The sequence below is a fragment of the Labrus bergylta genome, chromosome 3 (assembly GCF_963930695.1).
Source record: "Labrus bergylta chromosome 3, fLabBer1.1, whole genome shotgun sequence".
NCBI lineage: Eukaryota > Metazoa > Chordata > Actinopteri > Labriformes > Labridae > Labrus > Labrus bergylta.
This window is the reverse complement of record NC_089197.1, coordinates 23,017,991-23,043,479: the sequence shown is the minus strand read 5'-3', so window position 1 is coordinate 23,043,479 and position 25,489 is coordinate 23,017,991. Positions and strand designations below refer to the sequence as shown.

The following is a 25,489-nucleotide window of genomic DNA, read 5'->3' as shown; positions in this document are numbered from 1 at the left end:
ACTAAGGACTTAAGACCATACAGTGTCGTGGAGAGTGATGGGTTTCGTGACATGATACACACGTTAGAGCCAAGGTACAAGATACCTAGCAGACAGCTTTTCACAAATGTGTGCTGGAGTTGTACAACAAAGTAAAGCAGGAGGTTAAAAAAGAACTGTGTAATGTTGAACGAGTGGCAATAACAACCGATGCGTGGACATCTTTGGCAACTAATTCTTATGTGATGATCACTGTGCACCATATCTCTCCGGACTGGGAGTTGAAGAGTCACGTCTTACAAACAAGAGTGTTTAATCAGTCACACACTGGGAAAAACTTGGGCGCTTTATTGAAAGAGGCTTGTGCCGACTGGAACATTGCTGACTAAGAACCCAGCCCTTGTAACTGACAATGCCAGAAATATGATTGTAGCTGGAGTAGAAGCAGAGATGGCCCCCCACCTAGGGTGCTTTGCTCACACCCTAAATCTAGCCTCACAGAAAGCCTTTCAAGTGGACACTGCTGCAAGGTTGCTGGGAAGAGTGAGGAAGGTAGTTGGATTTTTGCATGGCAACATAGGGGGAGCTGAAATCCTTCGAGAAAAACAGCAGCAACTGGCTTTGCCTTCCCATAAGCTCATTCAAGATGTGTCCACTCGATGGAACAGCTCCTATGACATGTTGGAACGCTTTTTGGAGCAGCAACCAGCTGTTTTAGCCACACTCATGTCAAGGGAGCTCAGAAAAGGGGAGGAGGTAAACACTCTTAAATGAGAATGATATCTGCAACGCCGAGGACATAGTCTAAGTGATGGCACCTGTCAAAGTTTTGACTACTATCATGTGTGATGATGAGCAGCCCACAATCTCAATGATTGCCCCACTCAAAGCAAAACTTCAAAAACAATTTGAGACATCTGAGGAAGGCACTGTGCTTATTGCTGAGATGAAGAGGGTATTTAACAATGATTTTAAGAACCGGTACACTCAGTCCCATGACCTCCTCCATACGGCATCTGCTCTAGACCCTCGCTTCAAATCCTTGCCATTCCTGAGTGACCATGAGGCTGAGAGGATATTCATCAGTATGTCAGCTGAAGCTGCTGCCCTGACTAACAAGGTAACTACCCAACAAATATCATTCACTCAACATAAAATAGATTATTAAAGTGCTTTCCAACAATGGCTAGATTGGTCATTTTAATGTACAAATATCAATACATTTAACTGTACTACACAATTTTACTAGTTAATCTAACCTTTCAGTAAATTAACTTTGTTAAACATATTTTTATGTGATTTTATGCACTGATTATTACCAGAAAACTGTGGATAGCACCAGTCAGGGACATCCAGTTCAGAGAAGTCTGATGCAGACAGGGGCAGCTGAAAGAGACCCTGCTGACGGAGATGCCAACAACAGCACAGTTAGTCCCCAGATCCAGGATGAGCCATAAGGTGTGTTTTTTACACTGTGAGGCCTTGCAGAATAGGATTTATATATAATATTAAGGTGCAAGAAGAAAAGCTTTTAAGATGAGTCATGCCACACCAGTCATACAAAGTAATTGTTTCTTCAGGTGATGACCGTCCTCCGTCCTGACCGAAAAGGGCAGCACTGGACCAGCTGTTTGGAGAAGCAAGACCTTCAAGAGAGAAGGCCAATGAGGAAGTCATGAGGTACAGAGAGCGGAATCCTTTGCCCTTGAATGACAACCCACTACAATGGTGGAAAGCACAGGCAGACCTACCGCTGCTGTCATCTCTTGCAAAAAAAATACCTCTGTATACCAGCCACCAGTGTGGCTTCAGAAAGAGTTTTCAGCACTGCAGGGGATATTGTTTCAGCACAATAAGTATTTTGTCTCACAGAAGAGTAACTAAAGTGTGAGGGTGATGATGTGATTGTTCTGTTTTCAGTTATCTTATTGGCTGTGCAATGTTCAGAACTAGTAATTTTGCATTTAGATACAGACTGGTGAATGGCAGAGTTGCACTCTAAAAATCTATTTTATTATCTTCATTTATTTTTTACAGCTGAGCCTACTATAACTGCTGGTAACAGTTGTGTAAATAATGAAAATAGGCTTGTGTGAGTGCAAGCTGCATCCATGATTGACTATTTTGTCTTACAGAAGAGTAACTGAAGTGTGGGCTGATGATGTGACAGTTGTGTTTTCAGTGTTCTTAGTGGTTTTGCAGTGCTCACAAAGCTAATGATTTTGCATTCAGATTCAGAATGGTTAGCAGCAGAGTTGCACTTTAAAAATTGACTTTTTTTTTTTTCACAGCTGAGCCTTGTGGTAATAGTTTGCTACTTTATTGTATCCTGTTTTCATTGAAATGTGGCTGATATGTTATTGTTATGTTACTTCATCTGGCTATAAGACCTGTGATGAAATAAACACAAAGACATTATTCTGATTCCTGTATAACCAGCCTTACTGGCATTTTTCCACCGCCCTGGTGGACACTTTGTGTATCGCTTGTGTTTTCTTAAGTTTCATTTTCATCCTCAGTTTCGTTTCATTTACACCAAGAGCAGAGTGCGGTGTGCATGCAGCACAGTCATCTCCGTACGTTTATACCTTGGAGTTGTACGGATATGTCCGTAAGTAACATGTCATATATTGTTTGAATGTATTTTTATGAAGAGATATTTCTGTTTATGAAGATTACATTAAGCCTCCAGTTGTGAGTAAACACGGAGATCTGTTTTGCTAACTGCTAAATAGCTAACATTGAAGCACTGTGTCATGTTGTATGTGTATTACAGAGTACTGACACTTTCCAGAGTTGTTTAGCTGCTGAATAAATGTGTGTAAGAATGTTATACAGCAATGTTACATGTGAATACATGGGGTTACAATTCATAAGGATTTAAAAAGTAGTTTAATTCATATTTTCTTCTCAAGCTATTACATCATACATTTAACTATTTACAGTTTCATTTCATGTGTGTATGCTTTACATGTGCAGTATATTGACACAATATTTGTACTGTATTTTCAGTTTTATAGAAACGACCATCACTAAAGCCACTCTGTTCAAGAGAACGGTTTTATTGGAGTTTTTGTTCGCTATCTGTCTAGCCTTGCTCAGAAACGCAATCGTGAGGACAGAATAGACATAGTTCTGAAATTAATTGTCTTCCTTTTTTCCATCAGTTAGCTTTTATAAAATTGGTTTGTTTTAATTCATAATGGAGTGGAATGGAATGTCTGTGTTAAGCAAATATTAAGATCTGTATCATCCTGCATCGCATTGTATCGAAACATCGAATCCTACCAAAACGCATTGAATCATTTAATCTTAAATTGTATCTTCTTAGAATCGTATCATAGCCCATGTATCTAGATTCATATCGAATCGTCTTATAAGGGAGAGATGCATACCCCTAGTAGTCAAGCATTCCTCTCTCACTAAACATGTGTACATTTTACATATTGAATGAAGGCCAAGTATAATGGCAAAGCTTTCGTTATCGCATATTTTTCTCTTTTCATTCAGGCCTAATTCTGACTGATAAATTGTCACAACGCAATTACATTTTCACATATGCACTCAGGATAATAGCTAGATAATGATAGGAGGACCGCTCCGGATATTCTCCCGACCTAGCCATTCACATATGCTCCTCACAGCTGTAGACTTTCCCCGTCAGATTGGAGGGGGATCGGGGGATTTTCTGAGGCAAGACATGACGTAAATAAACAACGCGGAAGTAGCGGCTGAAGCAACAGAGTCCGCTACACGACGTCATAATGAGAATATTTGCCTTTATATCAATGCTATGTGTAATCCAATGGAATGACAACATCCACAAAAAGAGAGGAGAACAACATACTGACAAACAGAAAACAGAATGCAGCTGTTTAATTACGTGCACGGAGATCGTAGAGGTCGCGTGCAGACACTTTAGGCAGTCACTGTATATAAACGTCATTCTCTTTCTATTGGCTCGAGATGAATTCTCTGCAGTATATGCTGCCGCGTGAAAAATATATAGCCTGAAGCATATACCCTACCGGTAACCTAATCTCCGGAGTTTTTCAGGAGATGTGTGAAAAGGGTATAATATAGGGATCTATATTAGGCTAATGTTTAGAGTCACTAAGGTCAGTTGCACCTTTAGTCTATTGAGAACATCTTAAATCTTAAATATAGCTATATTAACTCTGTACAGTAACTCTTGCTCTCTTTATTCTACTGACTGTGGGACAAGTTTGCCATCCTTAGCAAGTGTTACAGCCTTCAATTATCAGCCAGAATTTCCTGTATCAGCCATCCAATGAACAACATGCACAAGTATAACTCACCCTACAATTACAACACTCAACACTATTCCATCACAAAGTTATTTTACATGAAAACGTACTCCAATTACCCAATTGAATGCCAATGTAGTGCTTTGAATAAGGAAGCTGATAAGAAGATGAAAACTACTTATTTCCAAAAGTAATTTAAAATATGTTATAAATTTAATTAATTATTCAGTAAAGTGTGTTGTTTTCAGGAAGATATTTAGATATTAAAGCAATTCCCTAAGCATCAGATAAACAGCTGCCTACAGCGACTGCAAGTCTTTTAATTTCAGAGATTTGGGGCAATGGTTACACTGATTTCTGGCAAGACTAGGTGCAGATAATTTGCTTAGCTTGCTGCCAGCTGGCGTCTTTCCATTGCTTACCAACCTTTGACGGACGATGTTGATTCATGCAGGCTTTCAGCATTTCAACACCATCAACAACATCAGTTTTCTTTCCCCTGTCTAACAGATCCAATACATACTGTGGCCACTGTTAAGAGCAGAAATGTACTATTTGATGCATTTCAAAACAACAGCCCTGCCTTGAGATGTACTTTTACAAAGTTCATTATGTTCAGTATTTTTGTAGAGCTGTTTAAATCCATTGTCTGTTTCTTGAAGTGCTCATAGTTAGTGATGGTGATGTACTGGACTACATCATACTTTGAGTTGTCGCTATATTCTGAACCTGTACATGGACATTATACTATAGTCACTGTCACAGTAACATTACCACTTTAACAATGATCGAAACAGATATTTGAATTCTTACATTTAGATAACACAAAAAACATTGCCATCATACAAAGTACATGCTTATTACATTGGACAATGGAGTTGTCAATTTCAACTTCAAAAAATGATACCAATGACAAAGTTGGCAACAACTTATTGTGACCTCTCTGGAACTCTGTTTTCCGGGACATTAAATCCATCACCCAACATACTTCAAGTGTGAGAGTCGTCAACATGTTGTTGGTGATTTTAAAGCCATTTTATAAGAACCACAGAATTGTGGGATATTTGCACATTGTGCTACATTTTCCCACAATTCCAATGCTGTATACTGTCACTCAACTTATTTCAGTAGTCGACTAGACACTTGACACAAAAAAAAAACGTCCAACTTCCTACATCTCATCTAATTAGTATCATATTACTTGTTTCATTACACTTACATTACATGTTCCACTAAGATGGACCTTTTGAGAAGCCACCGGTATTAATAGAAAACAACAAGCATACAGGTCAGACTAGATGTATGTGGGTTTGACAAGCCACACTAGACATTACCACAGTAAGTACTCATCACATGAATAGGTACCAGTACAATAGGTGACTTTAAAACATAGACAACTAAATATTTAACAAGTAAAAATGTTTGGTAGAGCAGGAGGAACCGGGTGCAATTAGTGTCTACGAAATTAGAACAGGCTTCCAATATGACACCATAAAGTGACACCCATAGCCTCTATTTCAATCATTTCCTCATCACTTGACCTATTTTACAGACACATTAGAATCAGCCTCGTTTTAGTAACAAATGATCCACATCCACCATTATATCTGTTTTTTGTCAGTGTAAGTGTCAGTTCCAAATGACATTGAAGACAAAAAGTTCCATCCCATCTGGATGATAAACTATTTAAAAGGGGATATTATTTAATCCAGCAATTGTAACATAATTATCAGATGCTAAATGAGTTCAATACTAAAATAGAAATAAGTTTACAGGAAGGATAGATAAGCATAAGATACATCTGGCAGCACAACTTACTCAACTTTGTCCTCTGTCCTTGACGCACCAAGTAAATAGAATGACTGTTTCCAAACCTCTGTTTGATTGCGCGACTCACAATGACTTTAAGTACAGGCGCCTGTGACCTCCTCTGGGTGCTCAACCACTCAGTTTCTTTCACGTCAGTGTGAAAACCACACACCATGGGATTATAGCTACCCAATGACATTACTGTTCTAGGAGACAAAGGAGAGGCTGAGTGTAGCGCTGTGAGTGGTCTTTAGTGGTAGCACAGTTAATGGTACCATATGTCCGACTGTGATAACAGAGGTTGTAATAGAAGAAAACTATACCTAATTATAATGAGCCAAGTATCATTAAACCCAAAGGATAATACTAGCCTCATTACCAAAATCATCAAAACGATTTAAAAAAGGAAACAGTTCACACCTCATCAGTCTATAAGAGATTAGTCAAAACAACCCCAACACTTAACATATCTTGCATAATTCCACTTCTCAAATGGTGACAAGGATTCAATCAAAATCTTGGTGCGGCAACACTGATGACAATAACAACATGGAAATCATATCAGACATTAATAAATATTCATTTGTTTGCTGTTACTTGGACAATGACTGATTTTATCCCTACACCAACAACTTCACCCTCACAAAACGTGCAAACAACTGTTATAGGTAGCAAACTACTATTTGATTCATAGCAACCATCCAGAATAATATTAAGATGTACCACAGCACATCCTCTCTGAAACACTGAACTCTGCTTTCTATCATTTGTACCATAAAACTGAGTTAAACAAATCAAAGAGCCAATAGCCAAAGATCCACATCATTACTACAACAATATGCAGCTCTGCAGATAGTGTTTTAAATTTGTTCTGCAGTTTCGACGTGATAACTGGTCTCATATCTGGCAAACGGAGGGGCGCCCAAAATAGTTGTGTGGGGGCGTCTTTAAACTGCCTACCTTCTCTGGTCAAAACAAATACAAACCATTTTGGACGAGAATCTAAACTTAAAAGGAGAAGACATACGGACTGCTGCATTGTTGTCAGAGAAGCCAGTATTTCAAAATAGCATGTTTCCTTAATGTCTGATGATATAATACGGTCAGTTTATGATTTAATTCAGTATAGATATCTTACATGTTGTTCCTTTAACTTTTCTACAAAAGAACCTTGATATTGTCTTCTTTTTTTATTTTATTCCATGTGTTGTTATTGAAAACATAACTGTTGCACAATTTGAGCTTTGGGACCTCTGATGAAAGTCCATATTTGCTAAAAGTGAAGGTAATCAAACATGGACAAATATTGGAATGTTCCCCTTTTAAGAGTAGGAACATTATCAATCTGAGGAAGATTGTGAGCGTTAAAACCTTTAAACATGATTTTGAAAAAAAAAAACAATCTTTTCAACCCACACCTTTTCCCCCACTCTTTTGTCCATTTGAATGAATACTTTTTTTTTTTATCATGAGCATTGAGCAGTAAAGTATAGGTTTTCACTTTTGTTGTTTTTAACATTAAATGATTTATTTAACTACTTTTTAGATTATGTAACCATGACCAAACATATGATCACAGCAGGGTTTAAAGGGTTTAGATACAACTGCTGTTTAACAAATTATAGCGTCCGTCATCTGTGCAAATAAGCATTCTAATGGGAATGTTTACTGTAAAGGCCTTTGGAGGTTTTATGTGTTGACTTTTAGCTCAATTAGTTGCTTGCAAAATATAACAAAACGTCTCTGTCCTTTTGTTTTCCTGGTACATTTCCTTTTCTGAGCATTGTCTTCTATCTACTTCCTCACACTTTTGGCAACAGTGTCAGCATTAATGTGTCTTGTCCTAGACTTTACCCTTAATGTGTTCAGTTTTCCTGAAACAGAGACATGCATAGATCTGTCTGTATTTGGGTTGTGTTGCTAATCTGCAGTGCGTACAATTACAGTAAGGCTCCACAACATTTTACTAGTGCTTATCCAGAATCATGAGCAGCTCAATATTACTCCAACCTAGAAGTCAAATCACAGTGTACTGGGAGCACAAACGTCACATTTCCCCACACCTGAGACAGCTTATTTTTTTTCTACTTTGACACTAAACGTCAAAAGCCTAGTTCACATTAACAAAATTAAGCTTTCCATAAGAAAGTTCGTCACATCCTAGGACAGCATTTCACAAGGTGAAAACTGTGCAAGAGTCTTTCTTGACAAACGATCCCAACATGAGCTGTCTGTTGTAGATCTGATAACATCTGATGTCGGAGTTCAGAGCTTCAGGAATCTACGTCCAATTGCCCAGCAGCACATGCCAATTTAAATCACAGCTTTCTCAAGAGTTGGCATTTAAACAGCTTTTCGTGCTGGGCTGCAGAAAGACCCAGAGATTAACTAAAAGTAACGTAACAGATCACGAACCAAGAAAACTTCTCTCTCGGGCCTGCAAGCAACTCTTTCATGTTTCTGAGCTAAAGTTAAGAGGTTTAAACACATCAGCTGACAGGAGTATGGGTTTGCGGTCGAGTTGACTCACCTTGACAACAACACGTAGTCATTATTTGGATCTGATCTGATGAGAACTCCTCCGCTTCACGAATATGTCTGAAAGTGTACCTTGCCGTGATTAACGTAAACTTGATACCGTGGTAGGCTGACCGACCTGCCTCGTCTCACAGGTGCCTCCCCCTTTTTTCTTTCCTCTCATCCACCCCTGACAAGCATTTCCGACCGCCACTTGCACACATTTTTTTTTTTTTTTTTTTTTACTACTTACTCCTACTGAGCAGCTTGGATCACGAATCACTACATAATTTTCCCAGGAACAACCATAGGAACCGGACGCGGCGCAGTCGACGTCACATCGGTGTGTGTGTGTGTGTGTGAGAGACGAGAGCTCCCCCTTCAAAACGTTACACAAACAAACTCACAGCAACCGGGCTCAAAATAAGACAGCACGCCGTCCTATCCTGTCCTGTGTCGGAAGCCAAAAACAAGGCAAACTCGCCGACCACGCAACCCAAACAAGTAAAAAAATACGAGCTAGAGCAGACGGGAAACTTACAATCGGCTCAACTTACCAGCTTCCGCTTACATCCTGCTCGACCCGGCTTGTTGTTGTCTCTCACCGTGGCGTTAAAACCGACGACTGTACGGTGTAGCGACTGAAAATTTGATAATTGAGAATTGCTGGTTATAAATAGTCATGATACTCCTCTGGTGTGCCGCTGAGTGGTCCGTACAAGCCCCAGGAAATACGTCACGGACGTGGACAGAGTGGGGCCGTTAGAGCAACATCTACCAGTGGCCGGTCGCGCTGCTACACCGCCACCATCTGGCCACAGGCTGTACTGCACCCACATGTTGAAAAAGGCTGTGGAGATAGGGAGACGCCAAACAAGATGTTTGGTTTTATAACTAAGATAACAGTTTACCATTATCACGTTTGTCTATTTATATAGTTTGTTCTATTAAATTATGTATTATCATATTTATTGAGTATGCTAAGGGATTTTGTGTATTCTTAATTAAGGTATTTTTTTTATCTATCAAGTAATTTGTAGTGTAAATTAATTTGGCTGCTGCCAAGTTATTTTAATTGTCAATCTGTCCATATATAGCCTGATATAATAGAAAGGTTTTCTGTGTTTTATAAATTTCCTTTTAATTAATTTTAACCCAATTTGTTTTACTTTATTTTATTTTGAAAAATAAAGCAAGGTGGCTTACAGTGGCCTTTGTTATGTCCATGCCACATACTCTATCTCTCATCTGATTTTCTATTGAGTCTCTATTGGATTTGTCTAAAAAGGGCAAACAATATTTATAAAATACATTTTGAAACACAACATAATACCTGCTTAAGTGGCAAAACTATTATTGTCATTGACTCTAATTTCCACGCATTATCAGATGAATATGGTTGTTGTCCAGTTTAGTAAAAAGCCAACATGCAGGATCAGGAAGGATTAGTAAATTTCCCAAAATTACAAATAAATCAGACAAGTCATTATTTTGTTCTACTTTTTTACCTCTTGCTACTACTATAATTTTTATGTCATTAAATACAGAAACCATATTCATTTATAGTTGAACCTTTCGTCGTAGAATTTTTAAAGAAGCTTAAATAATAAATACATTTAGTCCAAATAAAGAAGGGAATTGAAAATAGCAACTTCATGGAGGTCAGATGGAGTGATTGTAGGTGGAAGTTTTTCATATATGTGAAAAAGATTATTTTACTTTTATAGATTCAAAGTCTGTTCAAGGGAAGAACTCAAGGCGTTTGACTTCATGTATTTAATAACACATCCTGTAAAACCCTTTTTCCTCGGTACAATTATTTTCAACTGTTGTATGATTTTCTTTTGTTTCCATCAAATGAATACAATACATTGAATAGTAACTGCATACATTTTTATATATTGACGAGCTGAGGGCTCACATTTAAGTGAAACACATCCTGCAGGGAAAAACAAGAGCAATGTAAATGAAAGGAACAACACAGAAAGATATTTGAACAGTCCAAAATATTTATTTAAAGTACAAATGCGCTGATACCAAAGGACGTCAAGCAGCAAATTCAATTATTTCCAACATTTTAAATTAGCTGCCATAATAAGAGACACAGCGGCAGTGAGTGTAAAGAGAAGCTGTATGTGTTCAGTTCTGCCGGAGCTGAATTTCGTCCTGCAGGAGAAGACAAAAAAAGCATTTATTATTCCGGTATAAACACAACATAAAATCTAATTGGAAACAAGTGTAACCATAATACAAATATATGCACTCCCAAACACTCCCTTAGTTAATTAACTGCGACAGACTCCCAGTGAAAAGCTCATCTAAATTCAATTTTATCACCCTCATCTTTTAAAGACACACCTCTCTGTTCCAACAGGACATCTCCCTCGTATCTGGCCAGTCCAACAGCATGTCTCTGCTTGATGTCCAGCTCTTCCCACTGCTCCTCAGTGACAGCCCAGGCCTGCTCAGCGCTCAGCCAGGACAGCTGAAGTTCACTGAACACAACCTTTCAGACACACAGTCAACACAAGTACCAACAAATTATGCAGGACACTTTGAAATGAGGAACCTTTGAAAAGATAATACCCTATTTTCACACCTTTTGAAGTATTTAAACAATGAAGAAAAAGTTTTTGGGAAGAAATAACACTTCAACATTTAGAACACACCATCAATGTACTTCTTTTAATCAAATCCTACATTTTACATGTCCACTTCTGCAGCTTCTTTTCCTCACTCTTCCAATATGTTTGTTATTGTGTCCACTATTTACTTTATCTACTCTGGGTTTTTTTAGAGCATAGGCTGCTTGCTCTGTTGCTCATTACTCTTTGAGCCAGTCCCTATCTCTGTTTTTCAATAACTTAAGTTGTCTTTTCTTTCCATTAGCCACTGTGCTGTGTGCTTTTGATTTTTGAAATGTCTTCCAAGTAGGTGATGCTTTTTTTGCAGTCAAGATGAAATTTTAAACACCTTAAGCCAATTTGATCAAACCCTCAATATAATTTGCACTCAATCAAGTCAGTCATGTTTTCTTCCCCTAAAACAAAAACATGTTAATGTAAGCTTGAACTAACCAGTTTGAACTAATATATCATGACATCCACCAGTTAATCATCCTCAACTTTAAGCTGCACAGAGTTAAGACTCATTAGCAGGCCAGCTGTCGACATCCATTTCCCAACATGAAAGTTGAAATACTCCAAACATTATGTCCTGCCTTCATATTCTGTTTCTCTAGATTATTTTGTTTCATGTATTTTAAAGAGTAGCTTAAGTAAGAGAAACATAAATATCTTTCTCATACTCAAGTACTCCTGATACTTAATTCCTTTTTTCATTGCAAACATTTTGACTTGTCATAGTATTCTAACCTTAATTATCTTAAACGGTGCCTTTCCTATATTGACATGTCACTATATCATTATTTATGAAAGCCTATTGATTCATTTTTATTGTGTGACAATATATATCCTAGAAGGTGAATATCATATCTCAAATTCAGCCATTTTTGCTTTGCTGCCATATTAGGAATTTTGTGCATCTTTACTGCAGCAAAACTTCCCTCTGTAGTTTACCCTGAATAAATTAAGTTGAAATCTTGGGTGAAACTCACTGCCATTTTTTTCTTAGACATCAGAGCAATAGCTTTAGGGATTATTCCTTCCACTTGTTCTTGTACCAGAGCTGACAGCACCATGTCCTCCAGGCCCACTGGACAGAGACATAAACACTGCAGTCAGATAATTAATGTTTCTCAAATCACATCACAGGAAAAGTTTTCCTAAACTTCCACATCCCCGGGGTTGTATTGTTTTATATAATATAATGTGTAATTGTAAACTATCCATCCAAAAGCTATCATTGCCTCTTCCCTTTGTGCAAAAACAATTAGGGAAAAAGTTTATTAGAAAATGTATACCCCAGAGACAATATGTTCTGCTGCACCTGCCAGTGTCCCAATTTCAGTGAAAACTTCTGGTCCCCAAGCACTGACTGGACCAAAGGCCTCAGGTCTGGACAAACGGCTTGTCAACACCTCCATCTGCTGTTCTGTGCAGGGCAGGGACATCTCCCGCAGGAACAGGACCGCCATACTGCAGTTTGAGGAAAAGCATTCAGGACTTTTCCTCCTCTGAGGGTATGCAAAATGATTTCATGTGGTTTGTGGAGTTAAGAGATGTGCCATTCTCCTGTCAGGTAACATCTGTTAGAAAGCTGAGCATACAATTACGTCCAGATGTACATACTAGCTTGTATATAAATAGCAGTATAAGAAGTTATAGGTGCATCTCTATCAGTGTTTATCTTTTCTTTTGCTATTGATGATAGAATTGGATCAGTTGCTAATTGCTTAGCGTCAGCATTCTGTCAAGTAGGTTGTGTGTGTGTGTGTGTGTGTGTGTAGGTACTAGGTATTTGACTGACCTGAGGCTGTAGGCGCTCACTTTTTTGATCTCTGAGGGATACAGACCGCAGATCAGATGGCCAAATGTTGCCAGATCAACAGCTGTAAACTGTTCGACTTTCAGTTTGCGTTTTCGCATCACACCTAAAATCACTGCTCTTATCTTACCAAACAAATAGAAACACACAACCAACACTAATTAACATGTGAAGTATTAATATGATATTCTTTTTAAATCTGAACAAAACAGTCCAAAAAAGTTTACCTTTTTAGGGCTCCAGTCTGTCATCGTTCCTAGATGTGCCAACACACCAGGATCAGTGAGATTTGTGTCTTGCAGCTCTCTTTCTCCCAGCTCAGTCACCACTGAGCCCAGAGCAAGCACCTGATCCGCTTTCAGCTCCCTTACTGGACTGAAGAACTGGATGGAACGAAGAACCAAGAATGTGTTTCAATCACAGGTAACAGAAAATATAGCTATCCTTAAAACTATTTTCCATCTTCAATTTTACATTTTACAGCTTTAGAAAACAGGAGATCTTAAACAAAATGAAAATTTAAAATTATAAAATTGATTAACAGATTGTTTATAAAATAAAAAATAAAAACCAAAGAGTTCTATATCTGAGCCTTTACTTTTAAATGAATCTAAAAGACGTGTTTACCAACCTGTCTGAGTTTCATCCACAACGCACGTCGCTGCTCAGAGCTCAACAAAGCGTCTTGAGCAAAGATTTCCACACACTCTTTAAGATCCTCCTGTGACATGCTGCTGAGCTGAGCGGACGTCCATGCCGAAGGAAACGTCCCCCTGATGTCTGCACAGCTTGGAACTGGCACTGCTTAAAGAGAAGCCAGTGAACTCCAAAAAAAAACGAGCACAAATAAACAATTTCTACTGACACACATCTACTGTGTAGGTCACACGTGGAGTGGTGCACTAACAGTCACAGGTATGTTACGATAGAATGTCTTGGTCACAGTTTAAGAACAGTACTAAACCTTTGGCTCTCCTGCTCTGTGCTTTGACAATCCCTCGGATGAGACTCTGAGTCTGTCTTCTGTGACGATGCTTATCCATACACCGAGTAACACAGACTTCTCCGACCATGCTGTCCTCCCAGTGACTTTGACCCACCAGAACCTGCTCCACTGTGTCTTTATTTAACACCGTCTGTGCAGGAGAAACAATATGACATATTCATATTGAAGAAAACCAGTGATAATGCAATGATGTTAAATTATTTGAAAAGGTTGACACTTGTTGAAGCTTACCAGAGGGATGGAGTTAATCTGCTTTGTTGAAAGAGAAAACACCAGCCTGCCCAAAAGCTCAACATCCCCCACCTGCCATTTAGATGGCTCCCTATCAGACAAATACAAATATCTTACCAATACTGCCGTTTCATAAAAGCCACACCTTTCAAACACACAATTACCTATCAGGCTTTTTTATAAAATAAAGACTCTGCATTTTCACTTTTATTTTAGAAATTGTTATTCTGTATATGAGTTCAAACGCATAGAGCATTAAACTCTATGTTCTCTTGTGTATAAATGTCTAAGCATGCAATATAGCCTTAAGGCTGAAAAACTGTTACCTCTACTCATATAAGATGTCAGCTACTGAATAACTTTGGTATCTTTACCATTAAGTGGTAAAAGGACTTGAGCTTGAATAGCCCTTTTCTAGTCCTTTGACTACTCAAAGCGCCTTTTACACCGCAGGCCACGTTCACCCGTTCACAGCACATCCACACACTGATGGCAGAGGCTACCCAGTAAAATATCCATAAGTTTTAACTAATGCCTTTCATGCATATTCCACACCGCTGATGCAGCAGCCCAAGCAGCCCGAGCAGCCTGTGGGTTCATTGTATTGCCCAAGGACACTTCCTCAAGTGATTCCGGTTGCGAGACGACCAACTCTACCACTGAACCACAGCCGTCCATTCAATAACATTCAGTGCTTAGATCAAAACAGAAATCCATACATTTAGGTTATGACTCTACACATACAGAAATTATGACAATTCAGTCTCAGCTGTGCTCTGTGCTTAGTTCATTAGCAACTGTTAGCATGCTCTGGCGCTGGTTGGTCAAGCAGATGGGTTGCGTGTCCCATGTACAGAGACTATAGTCCTTGAAGCAGGCAGCACAGGTTCGATTTTGATCCTCTGCCCCTTTCCCGCAGGTCCACTCACCCTTACCGATTATATACTCAATCAACTGTCAAGTCCTTTAAAGTAATATAAAGTTGTTTATCAGTTTATTATTTTTCTAATGTATTCTTTATAATAATAAAGCATTGTATTTTTTATTAGAGATTGCTTTAAAATGCCACTCTAAATGTTGTTTATGTTTTGATTAAAAGAGTGTAGTCAATACATTACCATTAACTGTAATTAATGCTCAACATATTACTTCCCTGAGTGTCATAGCCAGCTTATGTCATGTTATTCACAACAGATATGTTTATTTACCCGAGCAGGTCTTTCTGTGTGAACAGGGCACTAATGTCTCTCAGGGCCTCTTTAGGAAGACAGAAACCTCTCATCTCCTCGAGCCGCAGAGACAGAGCTCCTCGGTCCACCAGAGCCAAACTGTCTCGGTCCAAGAAAGGCAGCAAAGGCCCTAAGATGTCCAGCATGGTGCCATCAATCTCCTCTGCAGCCTAAGAAGAGCCCAGCACACCACATACAGTCAGTGACCCTGGTTTATAAGGATTTCACACTGTTATGACTTCACTTTTGTAAAAAGCTGTTGAGAGGATGAGGAAGGTTATGTCCTGAATTTTCCATCAGTTGCCTCTCGTGTCTGCTTGCTTGAGAACCGAAGAAGTTTGTCCCTTCTGTCCTGTTAAATTGCTAATACAAATCAAACACATGACTCACCCTCACTCACTGACGCAAACCCAGATTTGTTCTCACCAGAATAGCATCTCTAAGTTGTCTCCAGAGTGCGCTTAAAGCTCTTTGTGCCGGTTTATTACCCAGAGGTTAATTTGGGATTTCTGTTTTAAGACACACTTTCCTACCTCAAACACATAGCAGTGTGTCAAATCCTGCAGATGAAATCAGATATGCATTTTATTCATGGTTAGTATAGTTCAGGTCGGGGTTTTACCAGTTCAGAGACAGCTTTCTCTGCTAAGTTCATCTGCTTGTAATGTGGCAGTCTGAGGAAATCTGCAAAGTTTGCCTGAATGTAGTTGAGGATGGCTCTGAAGGAGACATTAGATATTGTCTCTATCATTGTCACTCTGAAAAAGAACAGAGCAGGGGTGTAAATCCTTCAATAAACTATGAAATAAGAAGGTAAAGAGCAGAATATATTTTTAAATAAGGAGATACTTCACGGTAATGTTGCAGCAAATCCAGAGCTCGGGGCGCCGAGGTCGAGTCCAGGATGTTTCCTCAGTTCATTTACGATACATTTCCGCTGGTTACACAGCCAAAAACAAATCTGAACTAGTTAGAATTCAACAGTCTTTTTCGTTTGTTTAAGACATGCAGCAAACAAATGCTACACTGCTGCATATCAGTTACTGTGATGTAGGGTTTGAGGGCTGCTATGTTATTTGTCTCTCACCAGGGCAGGTCTCATAGATCCAGGCAGCTCAGTAACAAACTGGAGCAGCTCTGTGTAATCTGTATCGTTGCTCCAAAGCCGCAAAAAGTCACAACTCATTCCACTGGCAATATGACCCAGATCCCTGCATGCAAAAGAAAGGCCATACATAGTTAATGGCTAATTTTGTGAGTATTAGATTTTCAAAATGACTATTTCTGGAAGTTTTTATGTGTGATTTTTTTATTGTGTGTTCAGGAAATTATTCTGCAATGATTAAAGTCTCGTTGACAATGTCCTGGTGTATTAAAACCAACTCACCTTATCATCTTGTCAGAAATGTTTTTGAATTCATGAATCTTTTTGAACAAAAGCTGAGCCTGTCCCGAAAAAAAAAAAAAAAAACAGTGTCAGTGGCAGCATTGTCACCCTGGTTTACAGTTCATTGTGTAACATTTAGACTGAAAACAATCTAAACAACATCGTGGTTTCTATACAAGACTAAGATGTAACTTTAGCACCTCAAATCATACAAACTGGCAAGATGGTTTTCACGCTGGCTGCCTGTAAAGCTGGCAAAAGGTACTTTAAAATGTAGGAGGTTAAACCTGAACAAACATTGGTATGGTACCTTTTTAATTGTTGTTGACCAACATTCACTGACATGAACATGTTCACAAATCAGACCCATATTTTGGCATAATAAAGCAAAAAAAGTTAGTTAATGCTTATAGAATGGAGCATTTTATCGTCATTGCACAAATTAACAACATGAGCACACTGTGCAACATTTTGCACAAGTGTAACTTCAATCTCTAAAAGTATTTTTATATGATTTGAATTACACAAATTGCTTGGCTTACACGATCTCAGAGGATTAAACTCTAGGTTTACTATAATATAATATATAATGTCTAATGTTCTGTGCTATATTTTATAGAAGTGCAGCTTCGAATGGAAAAGGGTCGTCTTTATTGATTTTGTAAAGGTCTAGTTAGGCCAGGAACAAGGTATGAAATACACTCTTGGCTGTGACAAAATCCTTTAAAAGTAGCCATTATTAATTTATGCTACACTCCTCCACTCCATTGTACAACATCCAAACTAATTAGCCTGATGGTGGCTGATGCGTATGGAGTATTAATATCCTGAAAGGCTCATCTGAAGCATGTCCAATGACTTACAGATGAATGGGACCTGAGCTGGTAGCATTTTCTTCTCTAGTCTAGAACTGCAGACCTTTTGTTGCTATATCAATGCAATGTTAAACATCAGACACAAAGGTAGACTGAGGTAAAATATGCACCTGTTGTGGTGACCAGAGTATGTCACTGTAGAGGCTGATATCTCTCAGGACAGTTTCTCCATTTACGGTTTCTCTTAGCTTCCTCAGGGGGACAAATGGTGACAGACAGTTTACCTGCTGAGTGACGTTCTGCAAGTCTCTCTGTAGAGCCTGTTGTCACAAAACACAAAAACAACAACATACGTTTAAACCTGGAAGCCTTTAGATGCTTTTAAGATGTGCATCAAATGACCATGTTCTGGAAACATAAGTGCAAGATTAGATTTGTGTTTCCCTTGCCAACGTTTTTTGTTTCTAATATAATAAGTTAGTCTTAAGATTTCTTAAAAATCTTTGAGAAGACAAATTATGATGAGGTTGAATTATCAAAAAGTCTATCCTCCTCCATAGTAAGTATATTTGACAAATGGCATCTAGGTAAGTCACAGCAAATTGAGGTATAATGAAAAGAGAAGTAATGCAATTAGAACTGAGGGCAGCTGATCGCATTGTCACCTCCTGCATTGCATTGTATAGCATGGCTCTTTGGCCAGGCTTAAGCTCAGTTAGCAGCAATTCCAAACACTGGCAGTAGGCAGTTTCACTGATCTCAGCCCACTGGAGGTCTCCGAGCACAGCAGGGGAGAGACCACAGAGTAAGGGCTTCAGCCTGCACAGTCTCTCCATGGTGAGCTGGCAGGGAGAGAGAGAAACACAGCGATGAAAGTGCAGTGGGCAGAATTCCAACAAATTCAATTAAAAAATGTCTACTTACAGGGATGTCCTTTGTAATCTTGGATAATATTTGAAAAGCCTGGAGGAAGAATTAGAATGGGTTTTTCACACAAAAAAAAAAACACAAGTGTTGTATTTCATTTGGGGGTCACAGGTCACATATTGAAATAATGTTTTTCCTTGTCTTCCTTTAGAAAAGTAAAGTAAAGGCTAGCTTTCCTTTCATGTAAAGAGGGTTGATGCATTGTACTTCCATCATATTAGAGAAAAGACAGGTGATTTATTGAAGCAACTTTTTATGTATTTACAACTACTCTTTGTTACACTAGCCCAAGATATGGAACAAATTCTCTTCTCACCTGTGCTGGGGAGAATCTGTGTAGCCCTGGTTGTGAGAGGATTTCCAGGAGTTGTTGTGAGGGGATTGAAAGCAGGGGGGAAACCCCTAACTGAGGTAACAGACCACTGAGGGCTGACAGCTCTACAGGAGCCGAGCTACTGATGTTAACGTTCTGGACGGCTTGTATCAACCACGAGGACAGCTGACCGTGAAGCACAGATAAACAGAGTGGGTCAGATTGAAATAAAAATGTTAGTGGGAATGAAGGTTTTCTTGTAGGATTTGTGCTTCTCACCCTGCCGCTGGGACTGACGAACCCCTTGGACATGCACTGAGCCAGCTGCTGCCAGAGAGCCGAGGACACAGAGGAATCTTGAAGAAATAAACCCAGGACCTCTGGATCCAAGTAACAGACAAGGGCTCCTAATCTGCAAAAAGACTATGCCTGTTACTTTTATTTTTTATAGGAATTTTGGGGACATTCTTGTCTCTGCTGGTTCGCTGACATTTATGCCAATCAGCAATATCTTGGATGTAAAGTATTTAGGGACTCTAAAGGTTTATATCAACTGATACAACGCCTTTGTCAAGTCAAACGGATAAACGTTATAGTATTTGTTTGCTTATAGCATAAAGGCCATATCAAATCAATAGTGCAGAGAGCAGAACTCAAACTCATTTATCATCATTTAGCATTGGAGGTCACCTCAGTATATAATCACTGGTCAGATTCTTCCTCCTGCTGAAAAGGGTCCGGAGCACATGACGGCCTCTTACACCATCCAGACTGCTGTTGCCAAGTAACTCTAGTAGAGGAGTGAGCTAAAGGACAAAAAAGAAAAAAAAAAGTTGACAACTATACACACATTACATTTGCTCTATCCTATAAAAATAAAGAATATTTGGGCAAATGACACAAGCATTTCAAGATTTAAGACGTTTGTTGTCACCCTGAATGTCGGTACAAATATGTAAAAAATCTTTTGCTGGATTGCCTCGTTAAAAAGGGTAAATATTAAATATGAAAAATAATGCCGGAGTTTGCTGCGATAAAAATAACATTAGCAATATATATATATATATATATATATATATATATATTATAAATCTATTATATAAACTGAAAATATATGTACATCACAAAATATGAAGGAATATACAGAAATAAACAGATATATACAGAGGCCAGAATTACACACTGGTCTGAGACGTTGTGTCTCAGCTCTAATTGCATTATCACTTCTCAAGTTTCAGGTCAAACTTTAAACAATGACCCACACAGGGAAGGAAGTCTTGACCGGAAGTCCTTCATCGCTAACCACCACAAGAAGCCCCAGAATTGTCCCCATACTTTAAGAGGCTATATTATCATCAGATAATAGCCAATTGGTTCTGAGATTGCAAATTAAAGCACTGATTTAATGTGATGGTTGGCAAGTAGATAGTGGTGAAGAGCACTTTCCCTCTCAGGGTTTAACTGAAAAAAGAGCAAGAGACCAAGGTCAAATGATTTACATATTTCTCTAAACTCATAAAACCATTTTATGGTCCGGTTCTCCACTCTAAGTATTCCCCTGAACATGTCTGTTGTACATTCTGTATGTAAAAAGAAAACTATACCAACCATTTGGCCCTGTTTGAGGTAACAAATGTCTAAATAAGAGATGCTAGAGAAGTTTGAAGACTTTGAAACTCTCTAACCTGTTGTGAAGTCAGTTGCTGAAAATGACTGACTGGAAGGTAAGGCAGAAGTGGGAGGATGGAAGTGAGGAAGTATGGTGGCCATGTAGGGACATCCCCCACCACGCTGGACTGAAGGAGTCTTTTTACAAAGGCCTTTTTCTGCAGGGACTTCATCCCCGAGCTGTGGTCACGAATGGCTGTCAGTCTAAAGAGAAACAAATGGGCTTTTAGCGTCAGTACTTTCGGATATATATCAATCTAAATACAAGTATCCCCTCAGTCTGTTACTCACACAGTGTCATTGACTATCAGGGAGGCTGGGAAGCTCATTATGTCAGACACAGACATGAAGGGAATGAACTGAGACAGGTCCACAAACAGCTCCGGGGTCACTCGTGGGAACTTCTGAATGAAAGCAGCAGTCATTGTTTCCATGGCCTGCAGCTCTTTTTGAGAGGCCTGACAGAAACAACAAAGAAATATAAACTGAGGTGCATTCAATTTTAACTATGCATACCGCACCATTCATTTAAGCAAAATAGATAGATGAGAGTAAGATAGACAAGAACTATATATCATTTAAGAGCAAGCTTGATAATAAACGTCTCTAAAAACAAACCTGGTCGGTTTCAACTTGTAACTGATCCCAACTTTGATGCATATGGGAGATAAATCTCTTGACAGCATCTTTTTCAGCTGACATCACAAGGGTGCGAATGCTGTGTCTTGGCATCTGGAGGTATTCCTGGTGAGATAAAGAGGTTCACCTTAATACAAAGTTCTGTATGAAAGCCCAATTGTTATTGTTGTAGCTGCACAGGCCAATACCTGCAGCAGAACCCTGAGAGCAGATGAATTTTCGTCCCTCTGTATGAGGTCCCACAAGACGGGCTGATGAAACAAAAGAAGAAAAGTAATTCACTCTTCAATTCAGTTCGTGTGTGTGCGTGTGTGCATGTGTGTGTCAGAAGGCTATCTTACACTAAAGCAGCTCAGCAGGTCCTCTTTTAGAGTGGTGTTCTGCTCTCTGCGGAGGAACCGTCCAACAGTGTGTAGGATGCTCATGGACGCCTCTGGCTGCAGCGCCGCCCAGGATGTGTTGTCAAGGAGACTGGAGAGGAGGATGGCCTGACCCAAACCTTGTCTTGCCTCTCGTTCACCCTCGTCCAGTCCCGAAGAGAGGCCCACCATGAAGTCCAGGACTCGGAACACATATCCCAGGGCCAACAAGAACCCTTCGCGCTCCCCTCCCTGGACCTCACACACACTCAGCTTGTGCAGAACATCGACCAGCATTGGTGCCGGGTCCACACACAGCTGAGATGTGTCAAACTCATACCGTGCTGGGAGCATGTCAAAAAACCTCTGCAGAAAGCACTTCCTTTCCTCCAGTTCTGCATGCAGCTCAGCACAGAGATCAGCAAGCTGAGGCATTGATCTTAACAGCTTATCAAAGAGCGTGATGTTTAGACAAATGTACTCTCTCCACCCGTGTGTGTGACCACAGAGCTGCAGAAGGGTGGAGTTGGTGAAATGATGCAGATCCCATTCATTGTACTCACAATCAACCTCAACAGTGTCAACAATGGAGAAATTGGGTATTTTGGAGCAGTATGCTGCTGCCCAGCTGCCCTCTGATAAGGCATGCTGTGATTGGGACCGTCTCCCGCACAGAGCTGAGATCAAGACAGAGTTGTTGGGTAGGAAGCAGTGTCTGAAAGCCTGCGCAGTAAGCATCCTGCTGCCCAACTGAGCCACACAGTTTTCATCAAGTCCTGGGCCTCCTGTGGCCTCTCCTGACAGCTGCACACACAAATCGTCTATGCTTGTTTGGTTGAAAAAATAGTAGTCCTTTGTCAGTGCAGCCTGCAGATATTAAAGTTAGACACATTTTAAAAAGAGGCAGAAGGACTTGTGTAAGTAAAAAAAATAAAACAATGAAAAATGTCATTAGAATAGCAAATATCATTCTCAGACGCCTGGTCAGATATAAGTGATAATCCGAAACCTTTATTTTATTTCTCAATTCCAAACCAGTGACTTGAGTATTAGATTCACCATGAACCACTCCAACACTAGCGTGTTTAAAGAATTTAGAAACAATTTTAGTAGGAAAACACTCTTAGCTAACACTTTGCTCTGTTAGACTATTACTTGACTTCTAGCACCAGACTTTTGTTGTTTGTTATCGTCATGACAATTTACCGAAAACCAGTTGACTTTTTGGGGCTCATAGTTTATGGTATCAAATCGGTGCATTAACCTCCCAGAGTTATTTAATGTTGGATTACCTGATGGGCTCTCTGCAGCCAAAAAGAAGAGTTGGCACACACCGTGTTGTTGAATTCCTGGGAGAAAAACTCACTGCAGACATGAACCCAAAGAAAGTCCTCCTCAGCAGCCGACAGGTACCAAGCTGCATCAGAGCATGTGGCATGCAAGTCCAGCCCCATCTGAGCTACTGCAGAACTGACTGAGCCGTTCTCCCCTTCAAACAGTTTACAGTAGAGGAACACAGTGAAGTTGGACACTCCAGTCAAGCCTGGGATGGATTCATTACAAGCTGCCTCCAGGATTTCAATAGAGGTGGCGTACTCGATTTCTTTGTGCAGACTGATGCTCTCTCTTGTTCTCCGATTTTCTTGTTCATGAAGGCGTTTTTCTAGGGAGATTTTTCTGGAAGAAGGGGCTGTTTTTGTAGGCGAGTGTGCTTTGTTTTGTCCTGATCCTGGTTCATCTGCTTCACTGGAGGGGCAGGATAGGAATGGGAGAGAGCTTGGGAGACCCTGGGACCCAACATCCAAAGCCTCAGTGTTCCATGTCACATTGTGTCTTATTCCCCTTTGTTTGCAGAAAAAGAACAACAAATGCAATGAGAATCTATACAACAAAATCTTTAAATTATGTCGGCTGGATAAAATATCTTACCATAAGATCAGTTGCCTCAGGTCACCTTTTAAAAAGACAAATAAAAAGCAAACATTAACAACAAATCAAAGTGAATGATTGTGGAAAAAGCCAATGGAAGCTTCTGCAGTGCACAACTATGCCTGATGTAACAGTTCAGCTCGACTAACAATGCCCAGGTTATAATGTTACTGACATCATTGAAGGGAAATAGGGATTAGCCGAGGTAACAGCAGATGCTTTCACCAGCCAGGGTGATTATAAGAGATTGTAAAGCAGTGTCAATCACTGTCACTGTCTCTCTTGTTACTTTCAGGTGAAACCAGGGCCAAACTGAGGCTTATAGAAAGTGTGTTACTTCCTAAGTGTATTGTGTAAATATTATATAATCAATCCATAATCCAAATCCTGCTCCACTTACTCACCAACTGAGCACTGACCCTGAGCGTTGGACTGTGGCACGTCCACCAGGCTGCTGACATCATCAAGCAGTGCCATGGTAGCTTGGGAAACTTTTCTCCTTAGGTTACCGTAAACAGAACTCCCCACCCTGTGCAGGACGCCCCTCCTCAGCCCATCCAAACTCTGCACAAGAGCTAGATTTTTCTGTGCCAATTGCCTCCCTCGTTCTCCTCCACCTGAACGTGATAACGCTTGCAGCAGAAAACTTTGCACAGAGTCTGGATCATCCTCTGTGGCCATGTTGTCTTCAAAAGATGCATTTCCATAAAAAGCATCTTTCCTCAGGACTTCAGGAGGCAGGCTGAAGGGTTTAAATCGTCCAAATGTACTGGAGCTCTTACTGTGTTCAGCATTTTCTCCTGCTGGGTGTAAACTGACCACAGGCTTCCAGTTGCGTGTTTCTAGAAAATGCAGCAGCTGCTGAAGCCAGCTCACACTGAAGGCACAGTCACTGCGGCCTTTTAGAGCACAGATGAAGCCCTGCAGGCCAGCACTGGCCTGGCCGTAGGTCCCGCTGACCAGAGCCTGAAGAGCAGCTTCCAACACAGCACTCACTGTCCTCCAGTTCTGAGATAAGTAAGTCAAGAGGGGCCTGTAGGGCTGACGCTCTGAGAGAGTGATTAGACTCTGCAGCAGCCCCAGCAGCCAGTCCCAGTGAGGGCTGCCTCGCAGAGATAAAAACCAGTCCTGAACTCTAACACTTGGTCGGGGTGGCACCCGGCCGTTCCACTGGTTCATTGCAGCGCTCCCTTCAGACTGAAGAAAGAAATGCAGCACCTTCTCCCACAGCTGCTCCTCATCTGTATCTGCAGGTGCCTCCTCCAGCTCAGCACCCATCTCTTGGAGGTACAGGGAGATATTATAGAGGAAGCCAGAGAGACGGTGCCTGTCTATTGGCTTGTTTAATGAGGGCAGCTTCTTGCTGGGAAACAGTGTTTTTAGGCTCCCCATGATATTTCTCACCCAAGGCTGCACAAACTGGTCCTTATTTGTTTCTGGGGGAGTTTTCTGAGGACTCCAACCACTTCCTGTGCTCCATTTTGAAATAATCTCTTTCAGAATGGCATCTCTCTGCTCCTCTTTACCACCTCCTGAAAAAGTCCCATTAGAAATAGATTAATCTAGCATGACTTAACAAACCCGGGTAGAAATAAATACATAAAAACTCCAATTAGCATTTTGCTTTGGTGTTGCACTCACCTGTCTTTTCAGACGAACCTTGTCCAAGTAAAACTGCACAAACTATGATGCTTGTGATTCTTAGTGTAGCCATCTCTGGCCATTTCTCTGCCATCTTCATCTCATGCTATGATGCACAGTGATATAGAGAGAGCACATCTTTCTCTTCAGGAGTGTTTTTTTGTCGATTGAAACAGATGCTACTTTTTTCATTTTCAGCAATGAGATGGACTCAAGGAGTAAAGTATCTCAGCAGAGAGGACATATTAAAGCTTAATGACCGGCTACCACATCAGCTTACCACTTTCACTGAATGACTACTTAAACAAGACGCAGTAATTTACTTA

The 25,489-nt window shown here is 40.0% G+C and overlaps 2 protein-coding genes and 1 long non-coding RNA gene across 5 annotated transcripts in view; 1 reads left to right on the top strand and 2 right to left on the bottom strand.

The window, feature by feature from the left end:
* The window catches only part of furina (furin (paired basic amino acid cleaving enzyme) a), an 80,844-nt gene extending 71,541 nt beyond the window's left edge, over positions 1–9,303 (bottom strand). The window contains exon 1 of one of the 3 annotated variants that reach the window (XM_020625981.3): positions 9,131–9,303. The gene's annotated coding sequence lies outside the window, so the exon portion shown is untranslated. Of the gene's footprint in view, positions 1–6,065; positions 6,185–8,586; positions 8,905–9,130 lie in introns of those variants that run through there. The other 2 variants (XM_020625986.3, XM_065952994.1) reach the window with 2 other exon arrangements.
* On the top strand, positions 1,524–12,177 carry LOC136178591 (uncharacterized). The gene is made up of 2 exons (XR_010665972.1): positions 1,524–2,590; positions 10,948–12,177. It is a non-coding gene; the product is annotated as an uncharacterized lncRNA (long non-coding RNA).
* Positions 10,146–25,031, bottom strand: LOC109975460 (stereocilin). Its single transcript, XM_020625849.3, has 28 exons — positions 23,927–25,031; positions 23,523–23,547; positions 22,886–23,435; positions 21,576–22,460; positions 21,423–21,485; positions 21,214–21,339; positions 20,887–21,053; positions 20,613–20,799; positions 19,618–19,733; positions 19,207–19,339; positions 18,931–19,113; positions 18,612–18,650; positions 18,353–18,529; positions 17,858–18,007; positions 16,873–16,931; positions 16,573–16,696; positions 16,340–16,422; positions 16,108–16,243; positions 15,465–15,655; positions 14,257–14,347; positions 13,984–14,155; positions 13,651–13,820; positions 13,247–13,402; positions 13,002–13,144; positions 12,522–12,670; positions 12,190–12,287; positions 10,932–11,079; positions 10,146–10,739 (listed from the first exon to the last, which is right to left on the bottom strand). The coding sequence occupies exons 1-28, from the start codon at positions 24,912–24,914 to the stop codon at positions 10,651–10,653; spliced, it is 5,598 nt and encodes a 1,865-aa protein (XP_020481505.2). The 5' UTR covers positions 24,915–25,031; the 3' UTR covers positions 10,146–10,650.
* Between the last annotated feature and the right edge of the window lie 458 nt (positions 25,032–25,489).